Raw genomic sequence first — 23583 nt, forward strand, 5'->3', positions numbered from 1 at the left:
ACACTTTTTAAAACTACTATTTGATACTGCCTCTCCAAAAAAGCTGAGTGGTTGGCAGCATGGCCCCGCTAAGGCTTCTCTGTGACCGTAAAAAAAAAAGTCTATCGACTTAAAATAACTGGAGAGGGGATAAGAAATAAACGGTACATTTAGTTTCAGTCCACAGTAGTAGTAACATCCTTAGTTACCGCGTGCGAACATTCTCCATTCTCATCAACTTCTCAGATCCCACAAGATTTCACCTTTGGCCACAAAAACATCCCATTTCACCAACTTAACTTTCTCCCCCAACCCTTATGACGCCTCATTCCAGTGTTTGTTCATTTAATCTGCTCCAAATCCTGCATCTGCGGCTTTCTAGGGGCCAATGTCAACTCATCTGTGAAATTGCAGTAGCATCTGTCTAGTCTTCACCCCGCAAGAGGACTGAGCAAAGGGTGAAGTGTGAGAGCGGTCTACTGATATTAATTTCTATCACTCTCATGGTTATTTTAAGTATCCTTTTCTCCTCCGCACTTTATGAGAAAAGACACGGAACTTCACATTCGGAAACAGCCTCCCAAAGCCTCAATGGCTTCTCGCAGCCCGCTGGCCTGCCCCAATCACGCTTTGAGTCTGCGCAGTAGCGGACAGCCCAGGCCATTTCCCATTTTCTGCCGCCGCGCCTTGATGACGTAATTTTCCTGCGCCTCGGGACGAGCAGCGGCGCGCAAGGAAAAGTCGGGTTCCGTTTTTCCCGCGGATTCTGGTGCCTGTGGGGCCGGTGACCCAACACCATGAAGGAAACGCCACTCTCAAACTGCGAACGCCGCTTCCTACTCCGTGCCATCGAAGAGAAGAAGGTATGGTTTGGTGCCCGCAAAATTGCGTGCTGCGTGGGCGCTCGGGTCTCAAGGTGTGGACTCATACTTGGTCCGCCTGGGCCCGGGGAGCCACTAGGGGAACGACCGGCACGTTCACCCCATCCCTCAGGCTTTATTTATTTTTTTTCGATAGGTTCTTTTCAAGGCTCCAGTCCCCCCAGCAGTTGTCCACGCTGTAGTTTCCACTTTCCTGTATGGGCGGTGTGGTTAGGATTCCACTTTCTCCCAAGTGCTTAGCCCAGGGCCAGACAAAAAGTAGTTGCTTAAGAAATACTTGTTGAAGGAATAAATGAATGAATGAATTTGTGCTTACAGCGGCTGGATGGCAGACAAACCTATGATTATAGGAACATCAGGATCTCATTTGGAACAGATTACGGATGCTGCATTGTGGAACTTGGAAAAACAAGGTAACAGGATTTAAATGAGATACACATTCAGAAGGGAGAAGTTTGAAAAAAGACCTTATTGACTCGGTTGTTTATAAAGCAGCTAAGAAGTCTGGACAGTATTCTTTGTTTAGCTGACAAAAATAAGTATTTTTTTATGCAAGAGTTTTTGATTTTGTGGTCACACTTGAACTTTTTAATCATAAACGTATTTTCTGTCACGTATCACATAGTTCTTTCTGACTTCTATAAATCGTATAGACAACCAGTAGTGATCATATCGAATTTGTTTCTCACACTAATATAGAGATCTTGAGCATCTTGTCATTAAGTGTACATCCTGCTTTCTTGTTCCTGAGTGACATGAAAAATAGGTTTTCAAATATTCATTTGAAAGTTGTGAGGCTATTTGGTCACATAATGGTGGTGAACTGAGCCATGTGAAAACCCTTAAGAAATCTCAAGTTTTCATGCCATCTTGTATCAATAAATACTTGCTTTAGAGGTAAAGGTCACTGATTTTTAAAACAATCTGTGGAATAGTAAACATTGTAATAAGAAGAGAGGTGTTTTTTCTGTCGTGTTTTTAGTTGTACCAATTTATGTTTTATTTCTGTGTATATTATACTTTACATATAATTTTTACCTCCTATGATTTATTTGGCTGAGTATGATATTACTCACATTAAGATTGAAACTTATTATCTGTTTCAGTTTTTTGTTTTGGAAGGAGAGTCTATTTAGTTAATACTTTGTAACTTTATCTTTGCAGAGTTCTTGGACAGGTTTCCTGTGAACTTGTGTCTCCAAAACTCAATCGGGCAACAGAAGGTATTCTTTTTTTTAACCTTGAACTCTCTCAGATGGCTGCTCCAGCTTTCGAACCTGGCAGGTATTTAAATCTTTTTCTTAAGCTGCTTTAGTCGTAGGAGAACCTAACAGCAGTGAGCTTTTGTTTTAATACCTGGTGTTATATTTTATGACATTAGCCCATTCCTATTTTCTTATTATAGGCAGTCAGATCTCTTGGTGAAGTTGAATCGACTCTTGGAAAGATGTCTAAGAAATTCGAAGTGTATAGACACTGAATCTCTCTGTGTTGTTGCTGGTGAAAAGGTGGGGAATATGCCCATAATTCTTAATCTTAGGATGAATACTGTTGATCATGGATCCCGGTATCTATGCTTTTATTCTCAGAACTTTAGTTAACTCAGTTTTGTACTGGTTCACTTCACTTCAGATGTTCTTGAGTTATACCCTTAGAACTTTGTGCTACCTCTCTCTCTCTCTGAAGGGACAAAAAGCATTATCTTAAAAGGGTGAAAATAGCAACTGAGATTTTTGTGTAAAAATATTTTATTCAAAGAACTTGTGGCTTTTTCATATAATCTCTCATTTTCTACATGAGTTCATAGACGCAGGTAGTTTTCCTTTTTCATGCAGAACTAAAGAACAGATGAAATCCTTCATTTGGATAGGTTTATCGATTTACACAGGGCCACACCATGTCAGTGGCAGGGATAACTTTGAAAATCTTAGTCCCAATAAATTGTGCTGCATTAGGATATTAGAATTTTATTTTATTTTATTTTATTTTTTTGAGACAGAGTCTCACTCTGTTGCCCAGGCTGGAGTGCAGTGGTGCAATCTCAGCTCACTGCAACCTCTGCCTCCCCTGTTCAAGCAATTCCCCCACTCAGCTTTCCGAGCAGCTGGAACTACAGGCACCTGCCACCATGCCCAGCTAATTTTTGTATTTTTAGTAGAGAAGGGGTTTCACCAGCAGGCTGGTCTTCAACTCCAGACCTCAAGTGATCCACCTGCCTTGGCCTCCCAAAGTGCTGGGATTACAGGCGTGAGCTACTGTGCCTGGCCAGAATTTGATTCTTGATTGGGGTATTTTGACAAGCATTTTTATCCCAGAGAAGTCATTTAGCTTTCCATATTCCATACCTAAGTATAATACTTCCTATTTGCATTACTTGTAAGGTTATTAAAAATATCACAAAACCTAACAGTTTGATTTTTTTTAATTTTTGAAAAATTTCACTATTTTCTCTGCGGGACAGGGTGACACTCTCGTCCAGGCCGGAGTACAGTGGTGTCATTATAGCTCACTGTAATCTTAAACTCCTGGACTCAAGAGAGCCTCTGTCGTTAGCCTGCTGAATAGCTAGGACTATAGGCGCATGCCACTCCACCCAGCTAACTAAAAAACTTTTTTTTTTTTTTTTTTTTTTGTAGAGATAGGGTCTTGCTGTGTTGCCCAGGCTGGTCTCGAACTCCTAGGCTCAAGCAGTTCTGCCACCTTGCCCTCCCAAAGTGCTGGGATTACAGGTGTAAGCCACTGTGCCTGGCCTAGAGTTTGTGATTTTTAACAGACATGATAAAAATGTAATTAGATTTGAGGTTAGGAAAATCTTAGTATTAAATGTTAGAGTGGTTCTGTTTATTTAAAGTATGTGTTCTGTTGTTAAACGACCCACATAGTATTTCAGATGTTTGGCTTAAATTTTCTAAAATATATTTTTTGTTGACAAAGTAGAAGGAGTAACTGCATGTTTTAACAGCAAGAAAAGATAATTTGTACACAATGTTACTTTTCCTGATAAATAGCCACTGGTTGTAATCAGTTAGGATTTATTTTTATTTTAAATTCGCTATCAGGTTTGGCAAATACGTGTAGACCTACATTTATTAAATCATGATGGAAATATTATTGATGCTGCCAGCATTGCTGCAATCGTGGCCTTATGTCATTTCCGAAGACCTGATGTCTCTGTCCAAGGAGATGAAGTAACACTGGTAAGCTCATATGTGAACCAGGATCCTTGATATGAATGAATGAGGAGGGTCTTAAATGTGCAGGCAACTTGTTTTTAGTGAAGTTATGTTGTAGATGGCAATTGGGTAGGTTCTAAAAATTTGTTTGTAAGACTGAAACTGCATATGGTCAAAATTGCCCTGGAAATCTCTTAACAGTTCCTCTATTGAAACATTTGTCAGTAAGAACATACCCTAGCCTGGTTTTCCAGAATAGAATTAGATGACTATTTTGGATTGAACATCAGATGAAGTGGTTGACTTATGTTTAGGGGCCATATGTGTGAAAAATACATGAATCTCAGCACAGTGAGATGCTTACCCTGCAAGAGGCATGCAATAGCTGAAAAGCACTGAGGAATCAGCAGATTCATATTTGTCTCCAGGACTTTTGTTCATTAGGCAAAGAGATGACGAAAGTCCATCAGAAATACCTGGAGGGCTTGTTAAAACATATTGCCAGACTCTACTCCCAAAGTAAAACAGGGCTAGGACTTAAGATTTTGTACTTCTAACTTGGAGTTCTTAGGTAATACTGATGTTGCTGGTCCAGGGAGCACATTTTGAAAGCCATTGACCTACGTTGTCATTATCTTTTGTTCTCAGTATGTCAGTTTTGATTTATATAAATTACATGCTAGAATAATGAAAGTGCACTGTAGTTGTAGTTTGAATCCTGAAGTTGCAAAAGGACACATCAGATGCCCAGATTTTCTAAGCAATGATTCATAATTTTGATTTTGGGGAGTAGACTGAAGCAGAACCATTAAAAAGTGAGAAACAGGGACAAAGGTTTATTAACAGTAGAGGTAATATTCTTTTAGAGGAGGGAGTTTATATAAGGAAGTGACAAAAAGTAGAAAGCGATTACTACACTTGAAAAATCAATTAAAGAATACTGTGGTGTTATTGCTAGTGGGAATGTAAAATGGTACAGCCATGTTGGAAAAGTTTGGCAGCTTAAGTTTTAAGTGTAGACAGCATTCTATATTCAGAAAAATAACAATAGAAGAAAATATTCCTTTTTTTTTTTTTTTTTTTTTTTTTTTGAGACAGGGTCTCACTCCGTTGTCCAGGCTGGGGTGCAGTGGCGTGATCTCGGCTCACTGTAACCTCTGCCTCCTGGACTTAAGCAATCCTCCCACCTCAGTCTCCTGAGTAGCGGGGACTACAGGTATGTGCCACCCGCTTGACTAATTTTTGTATTTTTTGTAGAGATACGGTTTCACCAAATTGCCCAGGCTGGTCTCGAACTTCTGGGCTCAAGTGATCCTCCCACCTCGGCCTCCCAAAGTGTTGGGATTACAGGCGTGAGCCACCATGCCCAGCTGAAAACACTGTCTTATATGTACATCTTTCAGCAGGTTTGACCTTGTAATTTATTTTTTTCTTTTGAGACAAAGTTTCACTCTTGTTGCCCAGGCTAGAGTACAATGGCGTGATCTCGGCTCACTGCAGCCTCTGCCTCCCGGATTCAAGCGATTCTCCTGCCTCAGCCTCCCAAGTAGCTGGGATTACAGGCATGCGCAACCACGCCTGCCTAATTTTGTATTTTTAATAGAGATGGGGTTTCTCCATGTTGGTCAGGCTGGTCTTGAACTCCCAACCTCGCCCACATCGGCCTTCCAAAGTGCTGGGATTACAGACGTGAGCCACCACCCCCGGCCGACCTTATAATATTAAAACAAATTGCAATGGTTTAAAATTAGAAAAAAAAAAAAAATTCTAGCAATTCCATGCCTAAGAATCTACAGGAAGAATAAGAGCTTATTATGTTCAGAGACTTGAATGCAAATGTTCATAGCATCATTTATTAGCTAGAAACTGGAAACAATCCAAATGTCCAGCTGGTGAATAGATAAACTGTCATATACACAAATAATGGAATACTGTTCAGTAATGAAAAGAACTGAACTACTGATAAATCCTGCAAGGTGCATGAAACATGCTAAGTTGAAAGAAGCCAGGCGCAAAACATTACAATTTTTTTTTTCCATTTATATAGAATGCTCAGAAAGTCAGATTTATAGAGACAGAAATAAGATAGATCAGTGATTCCTTGGGGCTAAGGTGGGAGTACACCAGACTCCTACAGACTACTAGACAAGATTCAAAGGAATTTTGGGGAGTAATGGAAATGTTAAAAAACTAGATTGTGATGATGGGTCCGTAAATGTATCCATAACTATACATTTACTAAAAATTGAATCATATACTTAAAATGAGTGGATTTTGACTGGGCGCGGTGGCTCACACCTGTAATTCCAGCACTTTGGGAGGCCGAGGCGGGTGGATCACCTGAGGTTGGGAGTTCGAGATCAGCCTGACCAACGTGGAGAAACCCCGTCTCTACTAAAAATACAAAATTAGCCGGGCGTGGTGGCACATGCCTGTAATCCCAGCTACTCGGGAGGCTGACACAGGAGAATTGCATGAGCCCAGGAGGCGGAGGTTGCGGTGAGCTGAGATCGCGCCATTGCACTCCAGCCTGGGCAACAAGAGTGAAACTTCATCTCCAAAAAAAAAAAGAGTGGATTTTATGGGATGTAAATTATGTGTCAGTAAATTTTTGAAAAAGTTGTACAGTTTGAGGAACATGAGTGACAAAATCAAACTGGTAATTATTAATATAAAAGTTATTTGGGTACTCAAAGGAATAAAGGAACTTCATTTTTTAGTATTTGATGTGCAAGATGATTTTTTGGGATGTTCGTAACTTAGTGACTATAATTATTAAACATTTTCTTTTGAAACAGTATACACCTGAAGAGCGTGATCCTGTACCATTAAGTATCCACCACATGCCCATTTGTGTCAGTTTTGCCTTTTTCCAGCAAGGGTAAGCCTCGCCTTATTATGGGCCAAAATTACAATTGCAGCTAGGAATTTTATTGCTCTACTCAAGTATGTCATGTTAATATTAAACAAACACTTCCCTTAATATTAAAGCACCTTGTATTTCCTTTCTTTCTTTGTAAGGGCATTAGTTGGCAAAGAACTTTCTCAATAGAAGTAACAAAACTCTTATACTTTGATGAAGATACTTCCCAACATTTTTCTTTTCATAGCATACTTATAAACTTAAGAATTTACTATGGCATGGTAGTGTTTTATGTTTCCTAAGGATGTACAGGGGTTAAGAGAATTATATGCTAGGCTCTAATTTGGGACAGTGGGGTGAGAATTACTGTGGGTTATTGGAAGATAGGGGACTTTGGAGCATATTAGATGGAGTAGTTCTAGGAGTCTTTTACAAGGGGGGATGGTTCACAAACTGGAGGAAAAAAATCTAATGTTCTTCAGTTTTCCAGCGTTTTCGTTACTTAACTGCTAAATCCTCCTGTGGCAGAAAACTTGGAGTTTTTCAGGTCCATTTAATGGTGCTTTCAAATGAAAACTTGAGCCTTAAATTCCTTTAGAAACAAGGGAAGACAAAAATATTTCACACAGTGTTGTGCACAAGGACTAGAGAAAAACTTTCAAGTTTTAGTGATTGTAAGTGTAGAGTTTTATCAGAGGAAAATGGGCCAGCATTGTCCAGTAGAAATAAAATGTGAACCATATATATAATTTTCTCATTTTCCTTTTTTTTTTGAGATGAGGTCTGGCTTTGTTGCCCAAGTTGGATTTCAGCAGCTTGATTTTTGCTCATTACAAGTACTCTGCTTTCTGGGCTCAAGCAATTCTTCAGCCTCAGCCTTCCAAGTAGTTGAGACTACAGGCATGCACCACCATGCCTAGCTAATTTTTGTATTTTTTTGTAAAAAAGAGGTTTTGCCATATTGCCCAGGCTGGACTGGAACTCCTGAGTTCAAAAGTGATCTAGCTACCTCAGCCTCCCAAAATGCTGCATTACAGGGATGAGTGACCATGCCTGGCTGTTTCTTTTTCTTTTTTTTTTTTTTTTAAGACAAGGTCTCCCTCTGTCACCCAGGCTTGAGTGCAGTGGCGTGATCATGTTTTATTGCAGCCTCAACCTCTCAGGCTCAAATGATTCTCCTGCCTCAGCCTCCTGAGTAGCTGGGACCACAGGTGCACACCATGCCCAGCTAATTTCTTTATTTTTTGTAGAGATGGATTTCACTATGTTGCCCAGGATGGTCTGAAGCTCCTGGGCTCAAGTGATCCGCCCATCTCCACCTCCCAAAGTGCTGGGATTATAGGCTTGAGCCAACATGTGCGGCCTTTGTTACTTTTTAAATTTTTTTTTTATTTTTTTGTGACAGGGTCTCACTCTCACCCAGGCTGGAGTGCAGTGGTGTGATCATAGCTCACTGCAGCCTCCAACTTCTGAGCTCAAGTGATCCTCCCACCTCAACCTTCCAAGTAGCTGGGACTATAGGTGTGTGGCATACCCAGCTAATTAAAAAAATTTTTTTTTTGTAGAGACAGGGTCTCACTTTGTTGCCCAGGCTGGTCCCAAACTCATGAGCTCAAGTGATCCTGCAGTCTTGATCTCCCAAAGTGCTGGGATTACAAGCATGAGCCACCATGCCTGGCCTCATATGTGTAATTTAAAATTTTCCAGTAGTCACATTAAAAAGGTAAAATTAATTTTTATATATTTTAATTAATATATTTTCATGTTAATGAAAGAAAATGATTAATGAAATAATCAGTATTTTAATAATTACTCATGAGATAGTCTACATTCTTTTGTTTCCACTAAGTCTCTGAAATCCAATATTTTACATACTCTGATTACATTTCAAGGGCTCCGTAACCACAGGTGACTATTGGCGAATGTACCGGACAGTGCAGAAATAGACAGTATTTTTTTCATGAGCCATTAGCAGAACGCAGTAGAACTTTGGAGTACAGGACATTAGGGCAACTTTAGGGTTAACCAAATTAACATTATCTAAGTTTTTATTAATGAGCCAGAAGTCATTTAATCAAAGAGATAGCATTAGGTTTAGATTATATATCATTTAAGTAAATCCAATCTGAACTTAATGTGATTTCATTGTAATAACTGGAGCTACCCACTTAGCATTCATTTGTGTTCATAAACACAATAATTTTCTTGTCTCTTTCCCCGTTTCAGTGACCCAAATCCATAGGCTCAGACCTTTATTCTCTGTTGACTTTATTGATGCCATCTTTTAAAAATTCGTTACCCAAGAAATGGTAAGCATTCGGTCTCAAATTTGTTCAGGTCCGTTTAACATTCGTTTCAGAACATATTTATTGGTGGATCCCAATGAACGAGAAGAATGTGTGATGGATGGCTTGCTGGTGATTGCCATGAACAAACATCGAGAGATTTGTACTATCCAGTCCAGTGGTGGGATAATGCTACTAAAAGATCAAGTTAGTGCTTTGATTAATGTCCCATTAATAATAGGTTGCTTCTCTTTAGTTGCTTTTTCTTGTCTTTTAAGAAAAATCCAATGGGGATACTTGCAGTGATTGATTCTAGGATGTGTTAGAATCTGGCTTCAGTACTGTCACTATTAAATACATTCTGTTGACTGGTGGCTATGAGGTATCCTCCTCCTTCCTACCTTGGTGCTCCCATGTCTGGCCTGCTAGAGTCTGACCCTTCCACCTAGAAGCAGGGTCTAGTGAAGAAAAAGATTTATATCCCTATTAAAAAAAAAAAAGTGGCCGGGCATGTTGGCTCACGCCTGTAATCCCAGCACTTTGGGAGGCCGTGGCTGGTGGATCACTTGAGGTCAGGAGTTCAAGACCAGCCTGGCCAACATGGTGAAACCCATCTCTACTAAAAAGAAAAAATTAGCTGGGTGTGGTGGCTGGTGCACACCTGTAATCCCAGCTACTTGGGAGCCTGAGGCAGGAGAATCGCTTGAATCCGGGAGGCAGAGGTTGCAGTGAGCTGAGATCATGCCATTGCACTCCAGTCTGGGCAACAAGAGCAAAATTCCATCTGAAAAAATAAAAAATAAAATAAATAAATAAATATTAGCTGAGCTTGGTGGTGCATGCCTGTGGTCCCGGTCACTTGGGAGGCTGAGGTGGGAGGATTGCTTGAGCCCAGGAGGTGGAGGTTGAGTGAGCTGAGATTGTGTCACTGCATTACAGCCTGGGCTACGGAATGAGACCCTGTCTCAAAAGCAAATAAAAATTTTTAAACATCCAATAGTGGACATTATGTAAAAAGACAGTTTTACTTTTACTTTTAGAACTACAATTGGCAGTAGTTCTGAAACCCAGCTATACATCAGATTCACATGGGAGCTTTTAGAAAATAGATCTCCATATAGCATACAGTGTAGGTGATTAAAAGCTTCTTTAGTTTGAATTCTAGTTCTGCCCCCATACTAGCTGATCTTGGGCAAATGATTTTATATCTTTGGGTCTCACTTTCTTTATCTGTAAAATAGGGAATGATGTTATTGCCAACACCTTGTTGTTATAAGGATATAAATGGATATATTGCACAGTGTCTAGCACACATTTATTAAGTGTGCAATAAATGTTAGTTTCTGGTATCATCATCATCATCTTTACCAGCATCACAAGTACTACTCAGATTACCCACAGAGAAAGGAAGTTAGTGCATCCTGGAGCATATATGTGTCTGTGGCCTCTTCCGTTGTATCTTTTATGCTGTTGTATAAGAAAGTTTTTATGTCTGTTCCCTTAATGTGATAGTCCTTCACATATCTTAAAACAACTTTCACATCTTTCCTTAACCTGTGTTTACATTGTATTCATGTTTGGAAAAGTCAGGCTTAAATTATAAAGGTAGAAAAATTTCATGGTTTTAGTTTCGTTAGAGAAAACCATTTGGTTTATTGTCTTTAAACAACAGAATTCACTTTTATAAATAGGTTCTGAGATGCAGTAAAATCGCTGGTGTGAAAGTAGCAGAAATTACAGAGCTAATATTGAAAGCTTTGGAGAATGACCAAAAAGTAAGGTAAGTAACTTTTCCAGCACTAAATGGTCTTTTATTTTCATTTTTTAAATTTTTATTATTTTTTTTAGTATAGGCAAGCTTTATTATGCATGAACTTGATTTCACATACAAAGTTAGAATGGCAATTTCACTTAAAATTGACTCATTAAAAAGTGTAAATACCATGGTATAGATATGTTATCCAAAACTCCAAAAGGTAGTGAAACTGGTAACAGATACTGCTACTCATCTTTGAACGGATACAATAAAAGTATTAATGAAACTGGTTCCCAGACAAGTATGTGTCACTTGCTCCTGTGCCTTAGGGAGGAGAGGATGTTATAACACAAGCATTATTGATGCAGTGACTTGTGGATAGTTGCTCCTTATTAACACTGCTAAAATTAGGTTCACGTTTTTTACTTTGTGTGGGAGCTGGTGATTCTTGTCCTTTTGTTTTATGAGGGATATCTTTCAGAGTGCTGGCATCAAACCCACTTATTGCAAAATGCATCACAGATGGGAATTTAAGTCTGGGTCAAGTCCAGAATTCCAAAACAATAAAGAGGAAAGACCCACTTAAGAGCAAGAGGTCTTCATTGCTCCAGACTCCAAGATACAACACAGGGAACAGGAAATGGCCCTAAATGGTCTTTTAATATATTTTTCTCCTAAGGATCTTCCTTGAACAAGGGCAACCATATACATTTCACACTTGATCTTTCCTTATTTGTTAATCTCAATTGAGTATACTACTTAATGTGTTTTTAGAAAATTGATTGGATTTGTTTATTATATTTTCTGCAATTTAAATATAACCTATATTGAAAAATCATATAAGATTTTTGTTTTTTGAGATGAAGTCTCACTCTGTCACCTAGGCTATAGTGCATTTGTGCAATCTCAGCTCACTGCAGCCTCCGCCTCATGGCTTCAAGTGATTCTTCTGCCTCAGCCTCCCAAATAGCTCAGATTACAGATGCATACCACCATGCCTGGCTAATTTTTATATTTTTAGTAGGGATGGGGTTTCGCCGTGTTGGCCAGGCCCGTCTCAAACTCCTGACCTCAGGTGATCCACCCACCTGGGCCTCCCAAAATATTAGGGTTACAGGTGTGAGCCACTGTGCCTGGAGACATAAGATTTTTGTTTAGCAGTTAACATTTTCTTAGGATAAAAATAATCTAGTAATTCAAATTAATGGAAGGAAACAGGTTGATTTCCATCCCTACCTCTTACTGTGCTATCTTAAGCAAGATACATAACCCAGCATTTCAGTGTCCAGCATTTCAGTGTCCTCTTCTATAATATGGGATATTAACACTACCTGGTAGGGCTGATTTGAGGGTTAGAGAATAGTATATTTTAAGCACCTAGCACATGGTCTGGCACATGGTTTAATAAATGATTATGCTAACTATTTACTCTTGTTAGGCATAATAAATTGGTGAGGTTAAGTTAGATCAACTAACTCTCTTCCAATATTTTTCATCCACCAAAGGATAAAATAATAGTTTTTTTCCCTTCCTGTCTTCTATCCAATCTGTTACCTTCCTCCCCCTTCCTTCCCACCAAAAAAACCCCCACATACAGGAAAGAAGGTGGAAAGTTTGGTTTTGCAGAGTCTATAGCAAATCAGAGGATCACAGCATTTAAAATGGAAAAGGCCCCTATTGATACCTCGGACGTAGAAGAAAAAGCAGAAGAAATCATTGCTGAAGCAGAACCTCCTTCAGAAGTGTATCTTTATTTGGTGGTTTTTGCAGTAACAAGATTCATAACACTTGGCATTATAATATTAGGCTATATGAAGGATGTGTATACTGAAATTAGTTTTTCTTAACACTGTACTTTGTTAGAGAAAACACTTAAAATACAAGATAGAGATGTGAGTCATATTATGTTGATGGTATAACATTCAGCTTCTCTTCAGTTATCCTGGAAAAAACGGATTTTGTTTTAAGGACCAATTTAATTTAGTACTATAACTAAAATGTTGAGAGAATCTGTCTCTTCACATTTCTTATTAATTGCATCCATAAAATCTTGCCTCAGTTTTTTTTCTTCTTCATTGTTCAGCCATCCATAGTGTAGCTATATTAAGTTTTTTTCCCCTAGGAACTTGAGGCACACTTGAATCAATCTTACAAGAAGAAAACTTGCATTCTCATCTTCAGCAGTCCATCAAATAGCAATATTTTTGTTACTCAGTTTTCTTAACTTGTTAAGTGTTTCTACACCTGTGCTATGGACTCCTGGAACTGCCCAAATTGGAGAGGGAGTAGAAAACTCCTGGGGTGATCTTGAAGACTCTGAGAAGGAAGATGATGAAGGCGGCGGTGATGAAGCTATCATTCTTGATAGTATAAAAATGGACACTGGAGTAGAAGTCTCTGATATTGGAAGCCAAGGTAGGTGACACTTTATGGCACACTTATTACTATATATTACATATAGATAGTATTACCGTATAGTTATATATATAATAATGCATAAAATAAGTGTGTATATTATCACTATATATAGTAATATATATCATTAGCTATATATAGATGTATACTGGATAAATAACATACAGGATACTATATAGAGAGAATATAGATATGTAGTTATATATAGGGATGTAAGTATTGCATTTTTAGAGGGGCTAAATATTGTGATTTAAATTTCAACTAAATTATTGTGGCTAACTGCAATACTAATGCTACTTTCTAAAAGAATATGCATATCTTTGTAGAGTAGTAGAACACTTTGGCATAAAATGATAGTGATATTTTTAATTAAAAAAATTTTTTTGTGTGTGTATGTATTTGGGTGGGTTTTAAGGGAATGAGTTTCTTGAAGATCTTATTCCTCCGTGCTGTCTTTTTTTTGTAGTTTCTAGACTGAAACAAAAAGCCCATCCCATATCATAACATATAATACTGTCTAAATAAAACTTTCTATGATGATAGAAACATTAAGTATCTACACTGGTATAGCAGCCACTAGCCCCACATGGCTAGTAGACACTTGAAATGTGGCTTGTGTTACTGAGAACTGAATTTTAAATTTTACTTAATACAAAATTAAGCAGCATGTGGCTAGTGACTACCATACTAGACATCACAGTATTAGAACATAAAAAAATTCTGTAAGTGACTAGAATACTGGTAGTCCTAGATGTTTCTTGCATTCTGAAAGCCATAGAACTGAAGAAGTTGTTTTTATGTATGGTTATTTCTACTTTTTTAAAAAAAGCAAATTCTTGCTGTGGTCTATATAATAGAATGACTTATTTTCTTATGTGGTAAGAACAGAAATCCTACAAGGAACTGGGAGCTAGGCTGGCAGGGAAAATTGAAGGTGATATGTTTAGTAGAAATGTAATGCAAATACTTCTGTTTTCAAAGAGAGAAATTATTGCTTATGAACATTACTGGAGCCTGGGCTTTTTGTTTTTTTACTTAAGTAAATAGGTAAGGAAAAAATTTCCCATTGATGGGGACCCTTACTCAGATTTCCCAGTGGTTACTTCTATTTGGTATTATTCTTCCAGAACTTGTTCCAGGTATTTATTTACTCTCTGTGCAGTGATGTAAGCTAATGCTGCATAGACTTGTATAGCATTGAATATAACTAGTTGGTTTAACAATTCTCTTATTGTTGAAGATGTAAGTTGTTTCTATTTTTTCACTGTTAACAATATCCTTGCACTTGCATATACCTCATATGTTTGTTTAGTGTATTCTTCTAACAGTGAATAGTATTTTCAACTGAATATAATGAAGGTGGACCTAAGAATTGGAAAAATGGAGCAGGTACAGCCTTCCTAAAGCATGTGAACAAAGGGAGAAACTAACTGAAAACTAAAAATACAAATAATTGATATGGGTTAATTCACATTTTATGTATATCATTAACTAATGATCAGGAGAAAAATGGGCAAAATACATGGAGCAGTTCTCAAAGTACACAATGGCCAGTAACATTTTTCATGGTCAGCCCTGATAGTAATACAAATAAAATCCAAAGAAAAATGACATGGCATTTTTTGTTACTGTATTTTGGGCAGTATTAAAAACACCAGCAATGCCAAAGGTATATGGGAAATGGGTTCTTTTATTTCTTGGAATGTAAACTGGAACTATTTCTGGAGGAATAGAGTAGCACAAACAATTCAATTGTCTCTACAAAAGATGCTATATAGATTTCCCTCTAGCTTTTCTATTATGACATGTACCAAATTGTCACACCATTCAAGCACCTGTAGGAAATAAGAGTTTAAAGAAACAAATGTTACAGGTGAGTTCTAGAGTGCTCTAAGAAGCTGATTTAAAGAAAAGATTAAGCCTCCACCTAGAGTTTTATTTTTATTTTTTATTTATTTTTTGGGATGGAGTCGCTCTGTCACCCAGACTGGAGTGCAGTGGCACTGCAATCTCCACCTCCCTGGGTTCAAGCGATTCTCATGCTTCAGCCTCGAGTTGCTGGGCCTACAAGCACGTGCCACCATGCCTGGCTAATTTTTCTATTTTTAATAGAGATGGGGTTTCACCATGTTGGCCAGACTAGACTCGAGTTCCTGACCTCAGGTGATCCACCCGCCTCAGCCTACCAAAATGTGGGTATTAAAAGTGTGAGCCACCACGCCCAGCCCCAGAAATAAGTTTTAGAACGTCTGATAGAAATAAACTCATGTAGAAATAAATTTTGCAAGAGATTGGTTAACTTTTTTTTTTTTTTTAAATAAAAAAACAAAGATGCTCCCATAATACTCTCAGATAGTGAAGAAGAAGAAATGATCATTTTGGAACCAGACAAGAATCCAAAGAAAATAAGGTAACAAATTTCTGGTTTATTTCAAATGTATACATATACTCAACACTTCTAGAGGTTTGCTCTCTGGTTTTACTCTCATCTTGCCACATGACTATATAAACAAAAAGACATCCCTTTTTCATTAGAGATCCATCTGTTCTGTGATTTCTTTACCTTGTGATTTATAAAAATTAGGACCTAAATCTATAATATAAACTTCTTGGATGCCAGTCTTACTCATAGCTGACACATTTTATATCCTACTGGAAAACTAAGAAATGCCTCTTATTTCAATAATCCAAAACTTAACAAGCATACTCTTAGTAAATTCTTACTTTGCTTTATTCACAGAACACAGACCACCAGTGCAAAACAAGAAAAAGCACCAAGTAAAAAGCCAGTGAAAAGAAGAAAAAAGAAGAGAGCTGCCAATTAAAGCTAACAGTTGTATATCTGTATATATAACTATTAAAAGGGATATTTATTCCATTCTGAGAACCCTGGGTATTTTTTATTCACAAATCCATTATAAAATCTAGCAGGGTTTTAAAAATAGTTTTTTGTTTTTAATGTTTTGCTTTAAAATAATAAACCTTCTGGAGCATTTCTCGTCTGTTAATTTGCATATAAGCTTCCCACCCTCTTCCGCTCCCAACCTCCGTTGAGTTTACCTCGCAAAACCTAAACAGGTTTTACAAAGAGCGAAAAAGTCTACTCTACTCTTATCTATCTCTGAATACTGTATTCAGATATGCTTAGATTAGATTATGCCCAAGTCAGCAAATTAATCCAGTTGCTAGGGAAAACGAATGTCAGAATTTGAGGGTCTGTTTTCCTAAACCTACTTTAATTTTAGAGGAGGGCTTTTCACTTCCCATTATATAGTAAACCAAGTAAACTTCTTTTCTAAGCAAAATCCTGAAGAAGTTAAATTTGACTTGCAAAGTTTTTCAAATCAATTTATTATCCTGACAGCTGGCATTATTAATACTTTAACAAAACCACTTAAAATTAGCCAAATATCTAAGACAGATACATATACAAAAGATATACAAATTAAAACCATTTAAAAAGTAATAGATACCATAATTTGTACTTGGCCACAACTTCCATATTCAGAAATGATTGTAAAATTAAAACCTAAGTTAAAAACTGTACACCATATACTTTGAGTGATTTACATCTTAGAAAACAAAGGCAGTCTTTCATTGTTACAGATTTAGTGTCTCTGGTGGGTTGAGGAGAGAAACACCATGATACCTGTAAGTAGGGGAAAAAAGCATTTTTAGTAAACACTGGGTAAAGGAGATCATGGAATAATGTTTGTACTCATGTCTTGGGAACTAAAAAATGCTATTTCTGTCTGACCGACTTGATGGTTTTAGAAACATTGTCTGGTCCCTGAAACACACATGCATGCCCCCTTCCTTCTCTCTTCTCCCCCAGACCCAGGGCAGAAAGCATGAACTACAACCTTCTTCAAACACATAACCAATTTAGAGAACAGCTTCTCAAGGAGGCTATGGCAGATTCATGAATAAAGTTAAAATGTCAAAGATCTCTGAACCATAATCTAGAAAAGTAAGCTTCAATATCCAAGTTAATTCTTACTTTGAATTTTTGTACTTTTCTCTTATTGACTGTTGTGCATGCTGTGGTGCTTTGAGGTAGGTCTGGTGAAGGTCCATGAGACAAGGCTTAAGACTTTCCAGGGTATATCCAGTCTTTCGTATTAATGATTCAGGCTACAGAGAAGGGAATAGAGAACCCCTGAGTTTTGCTTTTAGTAACAGACACCAAACACAGTAAATAGTTGGCATTAAGCTTATGTTAAATTCCAGTACTAATCTTTAACTTTTCCAACTAACTACTAACTACTAGTTTTCTCAGGCCATTATTCCATCCCTCGATCCATTTTTTACCACTTTCCCTGCCAGCAACAGGTCAGATGCTTTTAAAAAAGCTCACCTTTCAATCCAAGTTACAACTAAGCTTACTACCTAACAAACACTGTTCAACAGGTAACATGCCTTAAACAGTATATAATCGTCCCTCAGTGTACATGAGGGACTGGTTCCAGGACCCTTCCCAAAGTTTCAGTCCACATTTGATTGGAAAAAAAATCCATGTGTAAGTGGACTCAACACAGTTCAAACCTGTGTTTTTCAAAGGTCAACTGTATATATTTGAAGTTTTTCCAAGTAAGAACATCTAGGCAACCCTCAGTTTTGTAGGAAAATTATTATTTAATCTGGCACAGGCATTTCAGTCACAAGATAGGTTTGTGAAGACCGTAATACATACCCAGCTTTGTCCCGTGACTGTGTAGAGTGCTAAATGAAAGGCAGCTCCAGCAATAACTGATGGCAAATACTTTAGGTATGGGTCAGCATCTATCAAACTTAATTCTCCCAAAAACTGGAATAAAAAATACTTTATGAATACAAGAGCGTTTAGAATTCAAATGTCAAACCTCTGCCTTCTAACCTAATTTTTTCCTGCCTTTGATAATGGCTCTGTAGCAACTCTAGAAAAAATATTTCACAGCCTCATCTTTAAACATATCAATCATTTTAGTGTTTTGTTCCATCCTCATCCTGTATTTTCCCTCCTTTATTAACTTTTAAAAAACTCTTCTGACTACCCATCCCCAAGATGTCATCCTTAGACCTCTGCTTCTAGTGCTTTCCTGATATAGATTATCTTTTGCCAGCAGTAGGCTTTCTTCCATACTGCAGCATTAATCTCCCTCTGAATACTAAATCTCTTCACCACTGCTGTACAAAGGAACTAGGTTCCTGTACAAAGGAATTAGGGCTTACCCCTAATTGTTACCTAAGAATCGCCATTCAACAAAATGAAAGTTAACTCACCATTGCTAAACTTTCAACTTTGCAGTTTGCAGGCTGCTGATGCAGAAAGTATTGGGTAAGAAACTGATTTACTGTTGGAGCAGCTAAGTCAAAAGTAAGGACTTTCAAAACTAGATGCTCCATTCTCAGAACTTGTTTCTTGGTGTAGGTATCATCTGTAATGTACACAAACTCTGCTACTTCTGGGGGGTATATTTCTTCAAACTTTCTACAATGAAAAAAGTTTTAAGTAATCAGTCCTAAAAGACAAGCAAACTTCCTTATCCCAATTCTGAAATCCCATTAGCAGAATATGGAATGAATCCAAAATCCACACCAACTGCATTTCCAGACACTTGATCATCATTTCTAGTAGAGACTGGATAGCTAATTGCTAATTAAAAGGCCCAAATCAATAAAGGACTTTTGAGATATTTTCCCCAGTTCAGTCAAAGAAAGTAAATGAAAGGCATGAGACTTCTCAAGATGGGAACAATGCCAGAGTTCACTAAGTAGCTGAAAATTTAGGAAATACAAAGTCTTAGGAAAATATGTTTTATGTTTTCATTATTAAATTTAGTTTTTCTTTTTTTTTTTTTTGAGACAAGAGTCTTGCTCTGTCACCCAGGCCAGAGTGCAGTGGTACAATCTTAGCTCACTGCAACCTCCACTTCCTGGGTTCAAGCGATTCTCCTGCCTCAGCCTCCCTAGTAGCTGAGATTACAGGCACGCGTCACCATGCCCAGCTAATTTTTGTATTTTTAGTAGAGATGGGGTTTCGCCATGATGGCCAGGCTGGTCTCGAACTCCTGACCTCAAGTGATCCGCTCACCTCGGCCTCCCAAAGTGCTGGGATTACAGGCGCGAGCCACCGCACCCAGCCTTTACCTCTTAATAAAAGAGACACTGCTTATATGCCAGAAAGTAATATTGGAAGGAAAATGTTTTAAAATTTGTAACCTAGTGTACTATATCATGTTCAAGGAATCCAGTTGGGGGAAAATAAGTGTTCTAGATTAGAACACAGTTTCATCCTCCTCCACTGCCCCAAGCCCCAGCACATTGCCATCCCTAAAGTAGTCACTGACTCTGCCTGGTGTATGTTAAAAGGTCACCATTAAAAAAATCAATTTCTTCCCTAGACAAAAGGTTGTGATCACTTTTAAACAAACCAAGGTAGACTTACGAGGCTAACAGCATAGCAGCAGTGCCCACAAGCTGAAGCTTTCCTCTCAGCACTGACATGGAAGAAAGGAACCTATCAATGTAGTTCACAGCCAAATGCAGGGTCTCATTCTGTAGTTTATATTCTTCTCCTACTTCAACTAACCAGTCCACAAGGATAGCTCTCATACTGTTAGTGATGTCTGGCTGTTTCTTCATGTAACCCACTTTAGGTTTACATTTAACCTATTGAGAAAATTATTTATAGTGTTAAAATTATTCTAGTGTAAAAATTGCAATTAGATTATTTTACCATTAATTAAGAGAGGCTACATGCTATAAACTTAACTGTAGCATTAGAATAATTCATTAGTTTAAAAATTTAAACATTATCCTCTCAATTTCGTTTAGCCACATTTAACAAATACATTATACAAACTGGATTCAGAGAACCTTTACCTCCATTTCCCTAAGGTATGTGTGAATATCCTCATGGTAGTCTGGTACTTCATTAACACTCACTGGCTTTTCATCTTCTAATACAATTGACATGTCCATAGTATGTGGTGACTCTGGGACAATTCAAAAGATATGATTAAATTAATTGTCTATTTAGTTTAGTAGCTAAAAATGACTGCCATGGAAGGAATCTCATATTAACAAAGCACTTATTTCATCAAACTAAAAAGAGCTTCTCATGACAAAATATGTAGAATATTTTACCCTAGTCTCAATATCTCTGTACATAGAGCTTTGGAATGATTTTAGTTAATGAGGGGAGAGAGAAAAAAAAAAAAAAAAACCATATTGGTAGGCCCCTAACAGGAAAATGAGAATCAGGTATTATCTTAAAGTATCCATCTTCCACAACAGAAAGGAGCAAATGGCATGGTGGTTCTGTTAGGACAGAACACTTAAAATCTAAGTTTTGAGATAATATCTAAGATTTGCCCTAAGAGAAACTGCAGATCCCAGAGTCTGACATATATAAAGCCCAAGTAGGCAATAGCTAGAATCAGTTAAATGGCCTCCATTAACAAGTGTTATTAAGAAATTAGGTTTGTTATGGGCAAATGGATTAACACAATAAATTTATTTTTTGTAGTATAAATTATTTTGAAGCAAAGAGTATCATCCATTATTCCTTTCACTTCAAAGATCACCTTGAGATTAAACACTTTCTGCAAAATTTTGATAAAAACACACAAATTATTATTTCCAAAGGACTTTTCCTGCTCACCCCTCCTTCCTCACAATCGATACAACTAAAACTAAAATGAGACTGGATTTAGTGAGCTGTCTAGTGACTCAATATCCCTAGGGCAAAGAAATAGTACAAACTGCAAAGAGATGTTTACAGCAGCTACTTTAATACATGGATAAGAGTAAACAGCCATGGTACAACTATTTACTTGTAGGAGGAAAAGTGTCAGACTGGTTTTATAGAAACAAAATTATAAAACTGGAAGAGATGTTATGTAATCACAACATTTAAGACTGCATCTTCAAATAGCACTCTCTAAGTGATATATAAGTGAGTTAAATAAAACTGAAATCTATTCTCCCAACCAAGAACACATTTATGGGATCAGATTAAAATAAGCATTTAAGATCTAATTATAATTAGATTGATGTGACTGGCAGTGAACCTGAAAGAGCACTGGATTTGGATCTTTTTGTATGTCACCAGGTCAAGTGTTAGCTGTAAGATCTGAGATAAGTCACATCTTTCTAAGCCTTGTTACATTAAATCTAACTCACTGTAGTCAAAATGACTACATGAGACATCTTAAAATGCAAATCATTAATATCATCTAATAATTATAATTACCGTAATTCCATACAGATTTTCCTTAAAACTTACCAAAACTACCATCCATTGGATAATCAAGAGGGACCAATGGTTTTCTGGGTCCAGGTAAACTAATGGCTGAATTAAAAGCCAGGGCATCTTCACGCTCTGTTTTTTGAGATTCAGCTGGCTTCTTCTGAGTCTCTTTTTCTGCTTCATCCACATGAATGGTGAACGCAGGCTGTTTACTGTTTGCTTTCCAAGGAGGAACGGTGACATGCTCATCATTTACAGGAAGATCCTTAAGGGGTGCAACCTAAAAAAAAATTAATAACTGGCTTTGAGCCTACTAAATAGTTTTGCATTCTTTCTCTTATGGGTGTTTGGCCTTTGCTTTTTCTCCCAAATACTCTTATCAAGAATTAAACTTTCTGGGACAAAGAAGAGTTTGAGTATTCAAAAGAGAAGGGATGTTCCTATTTGTCACAGGCATTCCCACAAAGGCTATCAATAGATAACACTAGGTGGAATTATGCAAAACTAATCAGGGCCACAAGAAAGGTCGGGTGGCAGGCCAATACATGACAAGTTTAGGAAAGACATGGCAAAAAAAGTGTTGGTTCACCACTGTCGCCCGAGGGTGGAGCAACAGAGCAAATCCGGCTAAGATGGCGGAATTTGCCAAAAGCAAAGTATTTCGTACACCCTTTTCTAAAGTAGAGGTCATCTCTTAACCGTGAGGAGGATAGGGGTCAGAGTCCTACAGCAGGGCCTGGGGTTTAAAAGTGGAGAGAAAGGCGCGGAGCTGAGCGAAGACTACACGTTTTAGAGCTTGGTTTGACCCCATTATGTACAGGCAGATGCCCCCTATAGAGAGCAGACAGGCAGCATACACACAGTGTTGGCGGGGTCCTGATGCTAATATGAGAGAATTCCTACTGTGGCAAACCACACACCAGCACCAAGTGCACTCCAGACCGTGGCCCCCTTCCAAAAGCCCAGGACATGCCTTCTCGCCACTCTTCTCTGCCTGCTAAGCCAACGCCAAACCCTGCTCGACCCACCCTCCTGCAGATACCCTGCATCCCTTTACCCGTCTCGTCTTCGGCCTCTGCTGCTGCGCTAGACCCCGCGGGTTCCCGGCCTTCAGTACCGCCAGCGCGGCCCGGGTCCGCGGTTGCTGGACGGGCGCTGCCTTTTCCGGGTTGATATTCTCCTGGTCCTCTTGGAGCGCCGTCTGCTGCAATGCTAGCAGCGCCGAGCCCGCCTCGCGGGTCGCAGGCCCCGGCGCGGAGTTGCCCAACATCACTACTCCCGGGAGTGGACGGCAGGATCAGCCTGCGGCGCCAAGAAGCGTGCTCTCTGCCCAGCCGACCACTCGCACCGACCCAGCCAAAGAATAGTCGTAGCCGCCGGTCGCAGCCCAGACCAGCCTACCAGCCCGCCCGCTCGCTCACCCAGCTCGAGACCACGCAGGGCCGAGGAGGTTGCGAAAGGCGCAGGCAGGCACTGCCCAGCGTGGCGGGCCAAAGACGCCCAGAGATGTAGCGAGCAGCCCGCCGGAGCGGCGGCTGTTCTTGCAGTTCAAGTATCCCGCGACTATTGAAATGGACCAATGAAAGCGCTCGCGGCCTTGACGTCATTCAAGGCGACAGGGTCGCAGGCGAGTGAAGGAAAAACCAAAGGAAACTGAGCAGGGGCGGGGCAGGAGGGAGAAACAAACTGGGGCTGGGGCGGGAGAAAACGCCTGCGCGGGGCGGGGAGAGGTAGGACTCAGGGTCCGAGCTTCCGATTATTTTAAACTGAGCCACCTAGTGAGCGAGGCTGTCCAAGGCTGACTCTAATCCTTTTAGGGAATTAAACGGAATTAAACTTTGGCGACTATCATTTGGGCTGCCCAGCCTTTAGCTCTGGGACGTCTAGTTAGCTTAAGTGACTTTTTCCAAAGGTCTAAAATCTGGGGCACGTTTTTCAGTATCTCCGATTCTCCGTTTTCTTATCAGTTAATAGGGACTAATAACTACAGTCATATGG

At 38.8% G+C, this 23583-nt stretch overlaps 2 protein-coding genes across 4 annotated transcripts; one reads left to right on the forward strand and one right to left on the reverse strand.

The window, feature by feature from the left end:
• Positions 1–668: 668 nt before the first annotated feature.
• On the forward strand, positions 669–16345 carry EXOSC9 (exosome component 9). 2 transcript variants are annotated; one of them, XM_054484806.2, is made up of 12 exons: positions 669–842; positions 1179–1273; positions 2025–2144; positions 2266–2368; positions 3920–4057; positions 6832–6914; positions 9256–9388; positions 10873–10961; positions 12535–12681; positions 13171–13352; positions 15684–15762; positions 16093–16345. In XM_054484806.2, exons 1-12 carry the CDS (start codon positions 777–779, stop codon positions 16175–16177), a joined length of 1320 nt encoding a protein of 439 aa, XP_054340781.1. In that variant the 5' UTR covers positions 669–776; the 3' UTR covers positions 16178–16345. The 2 variants fall into 2 exon arrangements, with proteins under 2 accessions (XP_054340781.1, XP_054340782.1); XM_054484807.2 differs by lacking the exon at positions 15684–15762 and having other exon boundaries at positions 690–842; positions 16093–16239.
• On the reverse strand, positions 9385–23512 carry CCNA2 (cyclin A2). Of its 2 annotated transcripts, none has more exons than XM_063664073.1 (8): positions 22643–23512; positions 21622–21865; positions 20217–20329; positions 19780–20003; positions 18615–18822; positions 18046–18159; positions 17353–17486; positions 9385–9965 (listed from the first exon to the last, which is right to left on the reverse strand). In XM_063664073.1, the coding sequence occupies exons 1-8, from the start codon at positions 22853–22855 to the stop codon at positions 9815–9817; spliced, it is 1401 nt and encodes a 466-aa protein (XP_063520143.1). In that variant the 5' UTR covers positions 22856–23512; the 3' UTR covers positions 9385–9814. The 2 variants fall into 2 exon arrangements, with proteins under 2 accessions (XP_063520143.1, XP_054340783.1); XM_054484808.2 differs by lacking the exon at positions 9385–9965 and adding an exon at positions 15759–17001.
• Positions 23513–23583: the final 71 nt, after the last annotated feature.

Source organism: Pongo pygmaeus, chromosome 3 (genome assembly GCF_028885625.2).
Source record: "Pongo pygmaeus isolate AG05252 chromosome 3, NHGRI_mPonPyg2-v2.0_pri, whole genome shotgun sequence".
In the NCBI taxonomy this organism is placed as follows: Eukaryota; Metazoa; Chordata; class Mammalia; order Primates; family Hominidae; genus Pongo; species Pongo pygmaeus.